Source organism: Phaenicophaeus curvirostris, chromosome 1 (genome assembly GCF_032191515.1).
Source record: "Phaenicophaeus curvirostris isolate KB17595 chromosome 1, BPBGC_Pcur_1.0, whole genome shotgun sequence".
Lineage (NCBI taxonomy): Eukaryota > Metazoa > Chordata > Aves > Cuculiformes > Cuculidae > Phaenicophaeus > Phaenicophaeus curvirostris.
In genome coordinates, this window is record NC_091392.1 from 127706170 (window position 1) to 127723827 (window position 17658).

The window sequence follows — 17658 nt, forward strand, 5'->3', positions numbered from 1 at the left end:
TGTGGTGTGCTCATATTTTGTAGAAGTTTCTAAAGTACCTGTTGGTAATATAGCCTTATTGGAAATTTTTACCTGTACCTAGATACTGTAAAAGTTACTTTTTTTCTCCAGAAATGTATGAGCTTAGTAGTATGTTGTTTTCTTACGGAGACTCTAGTTTTATTAAAAAATGTTTGTATTTTAAAGTTAATACTTAGTGGTTATCAATAGTTGCGTTTTCATGTAGCACTTTAAACTATAAAACATGGTTATGTGTGGAGTGGCGGTTAAAATAACTCAAGCTTATTACCTGAAATTTATTTCTAAGAACAGTATTAAGAGTAGTGACACTCTTGCCTACATTACAGTTAATGTTATGGTCATTTCAACTTTTAAATAATTTATTCATTGCAGACATTTAATTTGTATAATTTATCTTGTTGAGTGTATATTTAAACAGAAAAGGGTTGGGGTTTTTTTAGGTTTAGAAAGAAAAATCTCTAGTGGAGAACTGTATTGTCACGAGCACTGTTTCAGAACTATTTAACAATGTATGTAAACATGCAGTGTGATAGAGCATTTTATCGTTGCAAGTCAAATCACTTCTCATCTTTCTCCTCCTGTAAGCGTGCAAATACTTTACAGTTAAAAAACAAAAGACAAAAAACAAATGCAACCATCTTGTGTCCTGGCTAAGCATCTTAAGTGAAGCAGGTCTAATAATCTGTAAATAAAAGGGGTAGTGATTTATATCTGCTAGCCTATGTACTCGTTTCAACTTTGCAATGTGTATTAGAAAATGAAATTAAATTTGCTTGCCATAACTGAAACAATAAAACACAACATGCATGTAAAACAATAGAGCGTAGGCTGAATTATATGTAGATTTTTTTAAAGTAAAACTTGTAAAATCAATATTTATCAACTCGTATTCCTGAATTGTAGTTCTTTTCTGCAAGCAACATGAAAGAAGTTTTAGAAGCCTCTGATTGATAAAAATGACATTATTTTATCTACTTATGGCAGCTTGATTAAGTCCTTTAAATTTCTGTTGATTTTAGAATGCTAGAGCATGCAGCCTGTGTAAATTTTAATATGTATTTAGGATATTATGACAATCAAACATGGATCATAGCTTTTGTAGATTAGTACTGAATATGCTTGTGAATTTTTTTTTTTACTTGTGATGTGATGAAATGGTAATGCTTAGGAACAAAACTTGTATCAAAGTTACTGGGAAATGAAAGTTGCACCTGATGAGTTTTGGGTTTTTTGCAGTGCTAACATGTGCGGTCTAGTTCATGTAATAATTTAATAGTGTTTAATCAGAAGGGAATTGTATTACAAATTGCATTTGGTGACCAGCATTGAGCTTTTAAGATGCTTACAAGAATTCCTCAGTGTTATCTGTTAAACAACCTATGGCTCACAGTTCCTTTGGGGAAGGGGGAGTAGAGTCCTGCTTCTGTTCTGGCCTTTGTATTTTCCTTCCAGGAGACAGTATCTTCAGAGATACCGTCCTATCCTGGCCACTTACTCAAAGGCCTCATCTATCCTTTGACTTGCTGCTTTGGGGCAAGACTCATTCTTCAAACTCTGTCTTGCTTTACTAATAACACCTAAAGAATGGAAGGAGTAACCAGGGTCTCCATTATGTGGGTGAGTCAGCTGCCTGGAACAAATGTGGACATCGACATCCTTCTAGATCTCGAAACTTTTCTAGTAGAAAGCCAGGAAAGGAAAAAAGTAGAAAGTGTAGAGAGTAAGGAATAAATACAGTGGTTTTTCTTTATTTATATGTATACATGGTTTTTCTCTTAGAGATTTAACAATTGAAAAAAATTATAAAAAAAAACCCACAAAAACTGAAACTAAAGATTTGTGAATAGTTTGCTTTTTAGGAACTCTCGCTTTCTGTCAGGTAAAACAATAGATGCCATCTGTAACAATTAATTTGATGTGAGCTGATAGTGCAAGTTTTTTCATCTTTTAAAAAGAAGGAAAGACATAAATTGTGAAAACCTATATCTCTAGCTTCAAATGTCCATAATAATTAGAAGTTATTTCTGCTCAGTTCTTGCTTATCTTCGGTACTCATATAGAGCAGGCAACATACACATAATACTTCTACGTCGACTTAATTTTATGCATGGCAGTGCTTTGCTTTTTGTTGCATTAGAATAATGGCTACTTCAAAAGCAGCATTTTTAATTGGCTTTTTAGAACATTTGTTTGTGTTACAAGCATTTAACTAACCATTAGTCCTATTAAGTGACTCAAATTGAATATTAGTCACAAGTACAAGGAATGGTTTTTATTCCATGATTTAGGTCATTAACATTGCTTAGTGAAGTAATAGGAGATTGTGAAATCCTTGTTGGACAAGGAATTTTTTCTTAAAGGCAGCTTTGAATTTAGAGGTAGGAGTATAATGAGCACAGAATGTATGAAGGTATATAGAATGCATTCGAGGTTTTTAAAAATACCTAGACTGATGCACTTCTCACATTTTTAACTCCTAGTTTGGGCTTAATAAAGATTTCCATAAGCTCTAATACACAAGGTAAATGTAATTGGTTTTCAGCTAATTGACTCTTTTTTTTTTACTTCAAAAAGCATAGCTGATGTGGGGTTTATTTCTTTAGGTAAGACTGAAAATTCGTCCGATGTTCGTAACGAGCTGGGAAAGTAAAATGCATCTAGGAGACTTCCTGAGTCTAGGGAGGGGAGGAAAAGGAAATCATGTATATCAGCTGGGGAACCGTGCCAACATTGAGTCATCCTTTTACAATCACTTGATATCCAGTAGGCTTACTGTCCTTACAGGACATAACTGCTTTATGTAACTTCAGCAGCAGGTTTTAATATCATAGTCAATGTTTCAGAAATGTTTTCTGTTGGATGTAAGGATTCAGCATTATTCTGCCTGTGACAGAAAAATATTTTGCCGAATACAGCAATGTCCAGCTGAGCTCTGATAATGAAGAAACAAAGTAGTAAAAGGAAGCTTGCAGTTATGATTGGAGCAGTGTTAAGTTGCTTGCTGGGGAATCCATTTATCTGTTTTCAGCCTTATCTCCATTGTACTGGATGTACATGTGCCTCAAGAACTTGCGTTTGTCCAGAGGAAGAAAAACATTCCTGAAAATGAGATTGAGAGGGGTGAAAACAAAGCTGCTACTTCTGTAATGAAATTGGAAAGATTTATGTAGTTACATACTTAATACCAACAATGAAAACTGATTTTAAAAGCATTTTTGCTGCTGTTCAACTTTCAAGTAGAAGATTGCAATTTAATCTTTATTCATTGGACTTGTTTTTTTAAATTTGTATGACCAGTTGTATAAACTGATGCAGCAGTAAGTTTGTCAGATAAGTTAAAATTCATTAAATTCAGCTAAACAGTATTACAGGGAAGTCCGTTGTGCACTAACTCTCCTTTACACTGGTAGAAATGGCTGTTACCCAGCTCATAGGAAGTGGGTTGCAAGTTAATACTGTTGAATTATTTGTATCTTTAGTTCAGAAAGTTAGGTCTAAAATGTATTTCGGGACTGTTGTCATATCTTGAAAGATGGCTAAAGTTTGAGGGCTTGTTCATCAATACTGACAATATAGATCTGACGTAGTTGTGCTTAAAACTAGCAGAAAGAGGTTTTTTATTATTGTCTCATTCTGGATCTTGACTGGGTAGAAGTTGAAATTCCAGAATTACTTCCCTGATAGTAATTCTGGCTGTTTCTCACATGTAAATTATCGCCATACAAAATAAATATATAAAACAGATGTTAATCCATTTAAAAATGTTATTTTAAATGAAAAATATTCATGAAACAGTTTGTGGAAGAGTTTCTGGTGGGATCCCATCAACGTTTCTTAATAGTGTCTGTTTAGAAGAAGTGCTAAAAATATCAACATTGCTACAGTTAAGTGCTAACTTGTGTATCAGGAGCAAAGAATCTTGTGCAGCTTGGGGGAGTGACTTGACTGGCACGCAGTGACTCAGAGAGGGCTAGCAGTACCACTGACCACTCAGCTGAACACACTCTAAGTCGGTGCTGTAGCAACTGCAGCTTCTGTGAGTCAAGGCAGGGAGATTGTGGCTAGGAGTAGTGTGGGGCTGTTGCTCTTGATGCAGCATAAAACCAGTCCATTGTTGCCATGTCTAGCAGGGGATGCCAGGGCTCCCAAAATAACATTAAGAATCTACTATTAAAATAAAAAAATGCTCAGAGATTACAAGACCAGGAGCTGGAAGGTTGCTTTGCAGTGAAAAATCTGGGCAAAACCCTTACTTATTTTAAGGGGCAAATGAAGTCATAACTAAGTCTGTAAGTAACTGTATGTAGAAGATGCTTCTGATTGTGCCTTCTCAGCTGTTGTTAAGAGCAGTACAGAATTAACAGAAAAAGGTGAAGCTTGGGTAGTGTTAGAACCGGGAATGTAAGTATTGAATGTAATTTCTACAGTAGTTACTTAACCTGGCTTAGATATTAGACAAGATTTTTATTTTTCATGGGGATCAAAATTTGTTAATATGTTCGAAGTATGTTTACCTTAAGTCAATGTCTTAAGCCCATGTTTACAGCTTTTTGTCAGCATGTCAACAATATTTTCTGTCCAGGAAGAATTTGCTTTGAATTCAGGACCTGACTAAGGACTTTTTGCATATACCAGATTTCCCTCCCACTGGGTTTTGAAGAACTTGAGTAGGTATAGTCATGTCTCTCCTAGTCAGCTGTGCCTCTTATTAGAAAAACACAGTTTATTTAAAAGCTCTACTAAGGGACAAATTGCTTCTCAGTTCCGAAAGCAAACGTACTGTGGCATCTCTTTGTGCAGAAATCGTGTCATAAAATTCAGAGGTGTTGCTTTATTTAAAATGAGTGTGAAGGTTAATTTTTTATCCTTGTTCATTTTTTATGTCAGTTATTTCACAGCTTTCATCTCTGTTACATTCAGAAGGGGTTAGTATGTGGCCTTTTACTTTCTCTCACTGTGAAACCTTTCATTCAGATGTTACATGTTTGGTGTTGTGGTTCTTGATATTTCATATAGCCAGCAAGTATGCAAAAGGAAGGTTCTTTGATCACTGCATAGTCATCACCAGCTGAGATTGACTGTACTTCTGAGGAGATTTTCACCTACATCTAAGTAGTATTCATTTTGTGGGAAAATGACCACACGACCTTCTTTTGCAGTCACTTGTCCCTTTTATTAAGAGAATACGGATGTTGTGTGTTATCTTTAATATCCCCTTCCTGATGCAAGGAACTTGAGACAGGATGCATTTATTCATGACATAACTCATGCAATAAGAAATTCTGGGATTTTCTAAATCCACATGCATACCTTTTCATAAAGATAATTTTCTCAAAAATCTGGGTTTGGAGTTTGTTAGAAGCTTCCTGGTGAAATTCTGGTATGGTGACAGAGCCATTTATTTTGTTTAGCCTTTAACTGCTGTTACTCTCTTTTTTTATTATACAATAGGAACACCCATTTTCTACAATGACAGGCATCAGAGTCATCAAAAATGTAATGCCAAGCCTTTTGAAGTGTTCTACCATATTAAAAGTAAACTGAATGTCCTTTCAAAGAGCCTTAATCTATAGGTAGTCATAGCACATACTTATTTCTGCTCTTGATACTATAAAAAATAAACTGCCAGTTGTTATTCTGTGTAAAATTATATCATAATCTTAACTTGCTCATTAAATAACTGCTATCTAAAATATGTTATCATAAATAGTTAAGTCTTTAAGCTATTTCTACTCGTATTCACATAATTTTGAGTAACCAGAAAAAATATACTTTTCCAAAGTAAGCATTCCATATCAGACACACTAGCTTGTTCTTTTTCTGTTGAAGTTAATTCATATCTAGTTCTTACACATCTTTGAGAACTGGGTAACTTTCTTGCTGAATTTCCTGTTTCTGTCCCGGTGTTTTGGAATTTCTTGTCATTATGCATGTTCACATGGCGCTTAAACATTTATTCAAGAATCTGAAACTGAGAATTTTAGGTGCAGCAGGAACCCTATTTGGTGTTTGAATGTGCTTATGTTCCTTACTCCGGATAACCTTCCTCTTCCTGATACGAGTAGGAGCATGAATCTGATCCTGTGCCATCTGTTGAGATGATTCAGAGCTTCCTTATGGATTGTATTGTCACTGTCAGACCATAAGTTTACTTTCTTTATTTTAATTATTTTAATCTTTAATTTATTATTTTTCTCTCCTTTTTACATAAAATTTGTGGATTAAGAATACTTCTGGTTTTTGAGGTGCTATTTAAATTCTAGTGAGTGTTTATTGTATTTTCTAAATTTATCACATTTAGGTTGTGTCAAAAGAATATATCTCACATGGCACTCCCAATACTTAATTGTTGTGAGTGCGTGCCTGCCAGCCCTCTTTTATAGTGTCTACAGATGGTTTAAGTTCGGATTCCATAATTATTTCATGAACCCCTTTTGCTTCTTTTTCCTTTCATACCATTGTCACATTGTCTTCAGGAATTGGAAGTTAGAGGTAAGAGGGCTAGCTACACTTTTTGCTGCTGCATTCATACTCAGAAAATAAAATCGATCTGTTAAAATATTGGAATTATTAGAAGTAATAAAAGAAATATTCTCACAGGCTTGCAGTTTCCAGTAGGAGTGATGATGCAGGCAGCTCTCCTAGCAGTTTGGAGACCAGTTTACTAGCCCTAGACCAGATTTTCAGTTGTCCCTAGAATATCTTGCTCAGAAAAGGGTCTGCAGATAAACTCATCTGTGTAAAGCAAGCAGTGTGTTATGTCGTCCAGCTCTGTATGCCCCACTTCTTTACACACAGAACCATTTTCAGATCTACTGAAAATACAAAAATCTGAAGGATAAGTTACAGAAGGCTCTATGTATAGATGAAATCACACTTTTTCTTTTCTGGGCTTTTTCGTTACTGCTGAGAAATGCTTACCTAGTAATTCTCTTCTGCTTCCTTTATGGTTTGAAGTCCAGTTTCCTTTTAATAGATTATCTGATAGTTGTTCTTGTAATAAGATCTTAGTAGCAAATCCAAGTATTTTATGTCACAGCAGAGTTAATTTAGTCTTGAATTAAAAAAGTGAATGTAAGAGAAATGCACATAAATTCAATTAGTAGAACAAAAGTGAGTATTTAATGTTCATTAAGTATGTAAAATATGGAGCTTTTCCAACAACATGATTAAGCTGTTATTTTTATAGCCTAATAACAGTTATGTAGTTCTTCACTGCTTGCCTAGAAGGTATGCATGCTCACCCCCCCTCCCCGCCCCAACAAGCAAGTTTGCTATCCTAATTTGCAGCTGATTCTTAAAGCAAAAAATGAATCACGCTTGGTTCTGCTGAATATTTTGTTGGTTGTTTGGGGGGGGTTAGCTTTTTTTTTTTTCTTTAATAGTCTGTGAAATATAGTCAATTCAAGTATTCTTTCCTATGTATGTATGCATTCCAGTGCGTAGACATATATTGAGAGTTCCATTGCTAAGAACTTATTTATACTGTGGGGTACTTACTAACCAGAGTAGTTCTGACTTGTAAACTCTTATCAGTACAGGAAGTTATTCTGAAACAGTGGTGCTTTAAATTCGTACCCAAACTTGTTTGTCACTCACTTCCCTTCTAGACCAGTGTTGATTTAACACTATTATACTGTTAAGGAAATGTTAAGGAAACTCAAAGTAATGTTACCTTCTTGTTGCTTTCCTTGTATTCTATATTTAGTTTCACAATAACGGAAGCCAGTAGCAACCACTTTATGTTGACTAACAGAGGTTTGGTTTTTTTGTAAATGTGGCTTTCTGTGACAATTTTACTACTTAATGTGAAGAAGACCTTGAGAGAGAGAGCTGTGTGACTAGAAAAAGAAATTTATATTTTGAGACTTTTATTTAGACTTTGCTGCAGTATAAAGCTTGAGAAAAGGGAGCTTTTCAAGCTTATGAATAGCAGAAATAAAATATAGGCAGTGGAGTATAGTCATAACTGGAAAGAAGATTCCACCCTTGCAGTGGCCAAATTGCTGGTGAATGTCTGTAGTAGTGTGAAAGTTGTCAAGGAATGGAAGAAGAGAGGAGAACCAGTCTTTCATACACTGTACTGAAATGACCAGATATGAAAGGATACTTCCAGCAGCAAAAAATTCATGCACATAAATTTTAATGAATACTTCAAGAATACATGAATTAGTGCTGCAGAAGCACAGCTTTAGAATTCTGTTTCTGCTCCCCCATATCTAGAACGAATTAGTGCATGTTTTGATGCATACAGAAAGGGGAAAGTCTGGAGCAAGTAACATTATACCCTTGGTGAAAAAGGATCGGGTTAGGGAATACTTGAGAAAACTGGATGTATGTAAGTCCATGAGCCCAGATAGGATGCACACACAAGTGCTGAGAGACCTGGCAGATGTTGTTGCGAGGCTACTCTTGATTATCCTCCCAATGAATCTGGTGACTGGAATAGGTGTTTGAGGACTAAAGGAAAGCAAATGTCACTCCTGTCTTCAAAAAGGACAGGAAGGAAGACGCAGGGAACTACAGGATGGTCGGCCACATCTTGATCCCTGGGAAGGTGGTGGAACAACTAGGCCTGGAAACCCTTTCTGTGTACATGAAGGACAAAGAGGTAACAGGAGTTAGTCAGCATGGATTAACAAAGGCAAAGTTATGTTTGACCAGCTTGCAGGGAGGGTGCAAAGAGGGCAGGCTTGTCTCAGCAGTGTCCAGATACAATGGGCAAAACATTTAGACAGGAGATTCCCTCTGAACATCAGGAACCAGGCTTTCACTGTGAGGGTGACTGGGCCCTGGCACAAGTCGCCCAAGGAGATTGTGGGGTCTCCAGCCTCGGAGATACTCAAAAGCTGGACCAAAAGCTATAGGTGGTCCTGCTAGAGCAGGAAGATTGGAGAAGATGAAATCGAAAGGTGCCTTCCAACCTCAACCAGCCTGTAATCCTATGAAATAGATCTAAGACTTCCTTATTAAACAGAGAAAAGTATTCTCAGATTTTTTTATTCGTGATAGCCCATAGAAGGAATAGGAATCATAGAACAGTTAGGGTTGAAAGGGACCTTAAAGATCATCTAGTTCTAACTGCCATGGGTAGGGACATCCCACTCGACCAGGCTGCCCAAGGGTCCCCATCCAACCTGGCCTTCAACACCTCCAGGGATCGGGCATCCACAACTTCTGTTCCAGTACCTCACCGCTATCATGGTGAAGAAATTCTTCCTAACGTCTAGTCTAAATCTGCTCCCACTCCAGTTTATACCCGTTCCCCCTCATCACCACAAGCTTTTATGAATAGTCCCTCTCCAGCTTTCTTGTAGGCCCCTTTCAGGTACTGGAAGGTTGCTATAAGATCTCCACAGAGCTTTCTCTTCTCCAGGCTGAACAAGCCCAACTCCCTCAGCCTGTCCTCATATGGGAGGTGCTCCAGCCCTCTGATCATCTTTGCAGCCCTCCTCTGGGCCCATTCCAACAGCTCCATATCCTTCTTATGTTGAGGATTCCAGAACTGGACACAATACTCCAGCTGAGGTTTCACAAGAGAGGAACAGAGGGGGCAATCACTTCCCTTAACCTGCTGGCCACGCTTCTTTTGATGCAGCCCTGGATACAGTTGGCCTTCTGGGTTGCAAGTGCACACTGCTGGCTCATGTCGAGCTTCCCATCAACCAGCACCCCCAGATCCTTCTCTGCAGGGCAGCTCTCAATCACGTCATCCCACATAGTGTACTGAAAATGGGGATTGCCCCGACCCAGGTGTAGGACCTTGCACTTGGCCTCGTTGAACCTCATGATGCTCTCAGAGGCCTACTTCTCCAGTCTGTCCAGATCCCTCTGGATGACATCCCATCCTTCCGATGTGGCAATTGCACTGCTTAGCTTGGTGTCATCTGCAAACTTGCTGAGGGTGCACTCAATCTCACTGTCAATATCATTGATGATGATATTAAAACAGCACCAGTCCCAGCACAGTCCCCTGAGGGATACCACTAGTCACGAGTCTCCATCTGGACTTTGAGCTATTGACCACTACTCTTTGAGTATGACCATCCAACCAGTTTCTTATCCACTGTGCCATCCACTCATCAAATCCATATCTCGAGTTTAGAGAGGAAGATGTTGGAGGGGACCATGTCAAGCGCTTTACAGAAGTCCAGATAGATCACATCGTTGGTTTACCCATGTCCACTGCTGTGGTTACCCCATCGTAGAAAGCCACTAAGTTGGTCATACAGGATTTGCCACTGGCGAAGCTGTGCTGGCTGCCATTAATCACCTCCATGTCCACCATGTGCTTTAGCATAGCTTCTAGGAGGATCTGTTCCGTGAGCTTTCCAGGCACAGAGGTGAGGCTGACATGTCAGTAATTCCCAGGGTCATCTTTTCTACCCTTTTTAAAAATGGGCACAATGTTACCATTCTTCCAGTCACCAGGGACTTCTCCTGATTGCCATGACTTTTCAAATGTCATGGAGAGTGGCTTGGCAACCACATCTGCCAATTCCTTCAGGACTCTGGGATGCATCTCATCAGGTCCCATAGACTTACATATGTTCACGTTCCTCAGGTGGTCACAAACCTGTAGAGGTGGTTCCTCTACAGCGGAAGGAAGAGAATGCACAAAAAGTTGAAGTTATAGTTAGTGTGTTTGTGTTACATAAGTAAACTTATGGACACTGCTGCTTGAGTTCGATTCTGTATAATGCCTAGATTGTTCTTCAGGTGGCATTGATACAAATGCAGTTTTTTTACTTACTTTTGAAGAGCTGCTGGTAAGTTCTGAAATGCTTTGTGTGACAAGGAGTGTTGCTTTTAAGGGGATTTTTAAATTCCATGCAGAAAATATTAAGTTAAATGCAGAGCACAAAAAGACTACAAGATCCACTGGCCTTTAGAGCTTTCTGGCAACTAGTTCTCACAGAATCAGGAATGCTGAAGACTGGCAGCTTTTATTGAAGAGACTCTCCTTAAGAAGAGAGGCAATGAGTTTCATTTCTTCACTAGAATTTCCTTTGTGGCAGGTGGAGAATTTATTGCTGCTGAAGTGAGGGTGGAGAGTATTGCTTTGCAGGGAAATGTCTTGTATCCTACTCTGTCCTATAAAGATGAGCATTTGCATTGCTGCAGCATAGTGGTCCGTGTTCAAGTGTTAAAATGAAGGCTGGTCTTTTTGGTGGACTCTGGGTGTGCTTTATGAGGACTAATTTCTTAAGAAGATTGGCTTCCATTAATGGGTTGTGAACCTGGAATGGAGATTATGAACTGAATAGTATGGACCTAAGCACATAGACTTGGGAATCACACTATTGTCTTGATTCTGATGCATGCCTAAAAGTTTAGGCCACATAATTACTGAACTGCCTTTGGTAACAGGTATTATTTCATTTTTGTGTCTTAATTGTACAAAGAGTATTGCTCTATTCTTTATCTACATTTGGGAGCATGTAGTCCATTGTATTCATTGCCACTGGTATTTTTCAACATGTGGTGAATTCATAAACATTTTAGGAAGATGAACCACTAACAAGAATTTATTCCACTCTTTTCCTTTGTCAGGAAGAAGGAAATATCAAAGAAATTGCAATAACTCACCATGTAAAGGAAGGACATGAGAAAGCAGACCCTTCACAATTTGAACTTCTGAAAGTACTAGGGCAAGGATCCTTTGGAAAGGTTGGTAACCAAACTCTTGTTCAGCCGATTATTCAGGAATACAGCAATGAATAATACTAGGAGTGAAATATTTAGAACAGCCACAATCTTGCATTAAGACAATGTTGTGAGAGAAAAGTGCTGTCTAAATTTAGTACTTACTAGCCACTGTAATTGTGGCAGATCTTTTAAAGGTGTTTTTAAAGGTCTCAAAGATCCATAGAAAAATTGGCTTCATGTGAAATAATTGGGTATTCATTTTTAGAGTTGAATGTAATTTTCTGTAACTACACTTCTGTATTTGAGGAGGCGAGAGTTGAAAGGGGTTTTTTATAAGTATTCCTAGTTGCTAACCTGCTAATGGTAGGTTATCACCAGTACAGAAGCTACAGGCAGAATTTATTTTTGAGGCAGATGGTAATTATAAAGAACAAATTTTAGGCAATAATAGCTTCTGAAGTAAACTTGGTAAATGCCGGTCGTGTTCGCGCTAGGCATTATCTGTCATAACTTGGTTTAAGGCGCAACATATCTTGATATTTATTTAATGTTCTGTTGAAGACTCAGTGTTTCCAGCACTTAGTATTGGCCACATTGATATCTCTCTAGGTATACATGATTCAACTTTTGCTTGTCCAAATCCAACTTGGAAGCAAACATTAACTTCATGTGACAAGACAAATCCTTGAAACAGAATGGAATATGCAGTGTATGACAACAGAGGCTCTTACACCAATTTTCAGCAATAACTGCAATTCAGAATATGATATTAAACTCTAGCATATGATGACAAATAATTCTTGGATATGAGGGAAAATGAGAATAATCAGTCCAATTATCTCTTGAGGTAGAAAGTTGCTGTTAGTCATATTGTTAGAGTAGAAGTTCCAGTTAACCTTGGAAACCTAGATGTTTAGAAACTAGAAAATTATGTACTCACACTAGTAAGAATTCACTGAGAAACCTGATTCTCTAGGTGGTTTCCTGTGTTGTTTGAATTATAATAATTACATTATCTGGGCCCCTCACCACAAGAAGGATGTTGAGGCTCTGGAGCGAGTCCAGAGAAGAGCAATGAAGCTGGTGAAGGGGCTGGAGAACAGACCTTATGAGGAACGGCTGAGAGAGCTGGGGATGTTTAGCTGGAGGAGAGGAGGCTGAGGGGAGACCTCATTGCTCTCTATAACTACCTGAAAGGAGGTTGTAGAGAGGAGGGAGCTGGCCTCTTCTCCCAAGTGACAGGGGACAGGACAAGAAGGAATGGCCTCAAGTTCCACCAGGGGAGATTTAGGCTGGACATTAGGAGAAATTTTTTCACAGAAAGGGTCATTGGGCACTGGCAGAGGCTGCCCAGGGAGGTGGTTGATTCACCTTCCCTGGAGGTGTTTAAGGCACGGGTGGACAAGGTGCTGAGGGGCATGGTTTAATGTTTGATAGGAATGGTTGGACTCGATGATCCTGGGGGGTCTCTTCCAACCTGGTGGTTCTGTGATAACCAAGTTTTTGTTTGGAAATCTTCAAGTCAGGAGAAGTAAATCATTCACGGGCAAGGAAATGTAAGTTCATAAATAATGATTTCAACAGTCTTATTTTATTGATATTAGAAAATTCAACCCTGTAACTGCTGGAGAGGACAAGTTTGGAAAATGCAAAAATAATTAACTGTCTAGCTGACTCAGTGTATTGCAAAAAATGCCAATCTTGTCCTCAATTGTTTTAGTCCTTATGCAAAAAGGATTAATAGTGCAAAACGCATAATCACTTTTTTCTAATAATTTGGGAGGATGTCACTACTCCCGCCATTCAGTTTTTTAAAATTAAAAAATACTTGAGATGGATACTTTACAACATCTCTTGATGACGTTCTGTAGGGTTTTTCATAAAGAACCAGAAATCTTATGCAGGTCTATTTTTTTTTTTTTCCTTCATTTCTAGATCTAAAATTTGCCACTACTGGAATTCTTTTTCTATTAAGGATAGAAACAATCCCACTCAAGAAATCCCATTACACTAAAGAAAGAAATGAAACAAACTAGTTGAGGCTGATTGTAGTTTATTGATATGTGCAAAACTCCACCAAAGCATGCCTTAAATATGGGGTTGTGACACAAGGTTGATTCTTATAATTTTATAGGTTATCTTTAAAAAAATTTTGTTATGCATTGACTTATATAGTTTCCTGGATCTACTTTTGTACACATTTAGTTTCATATCTGGCAGTTATTTTATCAGCACTCTTGCTGTGCTGTCTTACAGATTTTAAGACAGAAGTGCTTAGCAATTAATACTAAAAAGCTGCTTTTTGTGTTTCAAATTTGTCTCAACTTCTGAGAGAATCCAAATACATCCTTGCTTTTGTTCACCCAAAAGAATTAAGTTAAACCAAAATTAATTTGGCCAACTGTTTGCCCTGAACGAGCTCTTTAGATTATGAAGTGAAGGAATACTAGGAAAAACTGCAAGGAGTTTATTTGGCTTTGCAGGATGAAGAAGCTAATAATAGTATTGAGAGGAATAATAAGGTGGAAATAATAGTGACTGCTTGAATTTCGTAGCAAAGCATATTGATGTAACTTGCCTTTATTTTTTTTAAGAATTCTTTTTTAATTTTCAATGTAGGTCTTCCTTGTCAAAAAAATCTCAGGATCAGATGCTAGACAGCTTTATGCAATGAAGGTATTGAAAAAGGCCACCTTGAAAGGTAAGCATTGTTTAGAGAGCAAAGAAGAAAAAAGAAATCAGGTACATTATACCAAAACTTAATCTTTACACATGTACTGTTCTACAGATTGTGTTTTAAAATTTTCTTCTACCAGACAACTAATAGTTGAAAATGCTGTCTTGTATTGTAAAGCCAGGAGAATTAAGTGAACAGCACTACATTGATAGTTGTAGGGGAAAGTAGGTTCCTTTCCAAACTGAGCTTGTTAGGTGCGGATGAGGGTGGTTTAGTAGAGTAGTTGTGTTACATCTGCCACCTGACTTGCTCCTGAGCATTTATTTGAAACTTAATACCTTTGCGTTTTTCATTTGCTGTGTATCACCAAGGATACAGTTAATGCCTTTTACTCAGTTTAAATTTAGGTCATGATATTTGGAAGTGCATTATATCAGCTGTTTTATTCTAAAAGTTCTAAGCACAGGAGTTCAAGTCTTTCTTCAAAAAAGATGTATACAGTCCCTTTTCCCAGAACTTTTAGTGCTTATTCTGGCTGTAGGATATATTTGATTAAATCTTAAATTAATCAACTAAATTACTTGAGCAAAAATGAGTTTTAAAATATTTTGTTTCTTGGCTGCTTTGGGTGTTGAATGATATCAATAACATTGAATTCAAACCTGAACAATCTCAATTCTGTCCTGGAGAATTCCATAAGAAAAAAAGAAATAATGTGGGTTTTTTTACTGAAGATTAAAATGAAAGTTATCTTTCACACTAGTCCTTCAACCAGAATGTGTATTTGTTGCTTTATGCCATTGTTTATTACTTCTATCTATTTGCAGTTCTTCTAACTCGTGACTGCACTAAAATTTCAATGATGATTTTAGGATAATTCTAACAACTTGTAGTACTTCACCTGTGTTATTATTATATTGATTTGCCATTTTAACGGATGGTTTCATCTGAAAATATTCATAGCATGGTGGAAGGAACAAAAATTCGCATTGAATTGTGAACTTCTCCTAAAATGTTGAACCTGAACTTTTTTCTGCTTAAGATTTAGTGCTGAATATCTGCCTCTCAAATCTCGGTGTATCACTTTCGCTTAAAACGGTTACAGAGGATGTAAGTGTGTTTGAAAAGTTTCCTATGTTTTGATTTCTCTGTGTTTTGTGGTGCATATTATTCTCATTATTTACTTACTTTTTTCTGAAATTGGTTTCCACTTATTTAAGGTACTTTGATACCTCAGTAGCCTTTCATTCTCCAGCATGTTAATAGCTCAGAACTGGAGTCAAAGGTCATTCAGCAGTTGCTTTTTGAAGATGTTTGAAGGCTTCTCTCTATCGACTTTTGTGGTTTAACTTTAGGTGTAAAAATTACAGTCCAAGCTGTGGATCTAGTTTTGCCTACAGGTGGCAGGGACTGATAAATACTGAAATTGGAAGCTTGACTTTTGGTTGGTAAAGGAGACTCGTGAGAACTAAGAATTCAGGAATGGAAAAGGCTTGTGCAGAAAGGTGACACTAGCAGAAGGATGCCACTCTTTTCAACCCTTTGTATCTGAATTTCCAGGTGCTTCCAAGTGTCTTTGGTTTGCTTTTCATGTTTTAGAGAAAGTGGAGTTGCAAGCAGATGAAGGTTACTGTTGGATATTAAATTAATCAGTATGATTTTTTTTTCTGTAATTGCAATATTTTTTGAGATCTACTATTGTAATTTTAAGTAATGCACTGTATTGCTTGATTTGTCTGTGGTTCTTTAGCTCTTTCAAATCCATTTCATGAAGTTATTTTTGTGTTCTAAAATTAAAGATAATGCCCTTTAAGACCACTACTTAATTGACAGTAGTGTGCATGACTCACAAATCAGATTTAGAGAGGATATTTTCATAGGAATTGGTTGATGTAACTACACAATCCAACCTTTTACTGTTTAGAGCAAATCCAAGAATATACACATACAATTTGCAGAGACTAATTTATTAATACACTCTGATAGAAGGTGTCATCTTTCAGTGTCTCTTTATAATGTGGGGAGAGAGAGAGAGAGAAACAGGGCCAAATTGCTAGAGTCTGGCATCAAATGTATTAAGAAAAATCATTACTTCCAGCAATAGACATATAGAAACTATAGTCAATGGAAGTCGGATTTTTTTAATGGCTAATTCTAATGTCTAAAATGAGTTTGGTTTCTTATACTTTTTTCAGTTCTCTAGCTTTCCAGCAGTAAGGCTTGTTATCCATGTAATTGTTTTATAGCTGTAGGCAGTTAAGACTTTCAAATTTTTTTCTCAACTGAATCTGCCTTAAAAATAGAGTAGTCTGAATTTCAATTTTATAACTTGCATGAACCATTGGAACAGTGAAATTGCACAAGTGTCTTGTGATATTTTCATGCCTTTAGGTTTAAAGGTCAAAATTCAAATGTGATGTTTGCTCTGTGTTTGATAAGCACTTATTTCATGTGCTTCATTTTTAGGAGTCTTCTGCAGGGAGGTGGAAACTTGATAGGATTATATAGGTACATTTTCATTAATGAAGCTGTTTCACAAGTACCTGTATTATTGTTAGTGCCTGTTTCTGGGCAAAGATAGCTAAACTTCTAAAAAAAAAAAACCTCTTCTTGACTTTTTTTCCTGGCACCTTATGTTTTAATCCCTTAGAATCCCGATCTGTTAACTGCACAAAGAATGCTGGCAGCTTAAACTTTGGACTGGGCTTCATTGCTCTGGGGGACTTCCTTCAAGAAGTTGTAATATTTGGGAAGGGAGCAGTAACAAAATGTAGAATGGGGAAGGAAAGAGAAATGTAACATCTTAAAACATTGTAGCAAACTTTGCTGCCTCTCTTCTGTTTGAGTTCTGAATGTTGTATATGTTCTGGCAGATTTGGGGCTTTGGATGGAAACCAGGCACTGACTAGAGTGGCAGGGGAGTTGCCTATGACAGCTGAAGCAGGTGCCATGCTCAGCTGACCATCCTGCCTGTCTTTATGGATTGGCAGCATCTGCACGTGCTCCTCAGTTTAATCTCTAATAGCACAGAAGCAAATACATGTCCCATTCTGAGCCACGACGGTGGGACAGCACGGGCTGCTTGAGCACTAACTGCTTGTGATGTCTGACATGCTCTTCCATGCACATGTTTACTCTCAGTATCTCAGTAAACCTTTTTACAGAAAGATTTCCTGAAGTACACACTACATGGAATGGATATTTTTTATCATAAGTTTATCATAAAGAAAGGAAATAAAAAAAAAACCCTTTTAAATTGCGAAGGTACTTAATATGTTAATAGTACAAGTTATTTGAATGAGTTAAACCAA

General features: G+C 37.3%; 1 protein-coding gene across 2 annotated transcripts in view; it reads left to right on the forward strand.

Moving 5' to 3' along the window:
• The window catches only part of RPS6KA3 (ribosomal protein S6 kinase A3), a 77744-nt gene that overhangs the window by 22177 nt on the left and 37909 nt on the right, over positions 1–17658 (forward strand). For both annotated transcript variants that reach the window (XM_069874091.1, XM_069874083.1), the window contains exons 3-4: positions 11575–11691; positions 14290–14371. In XM_069874091.1, the coding sequence (XP_069730192.1) occupies positions 11575–11691; positions 14290–14371 (199 nt within the window). The remainder of the gene's footprint in view (positions 1–11574; positions 11692–14289; positions 14372–17658) is intronic.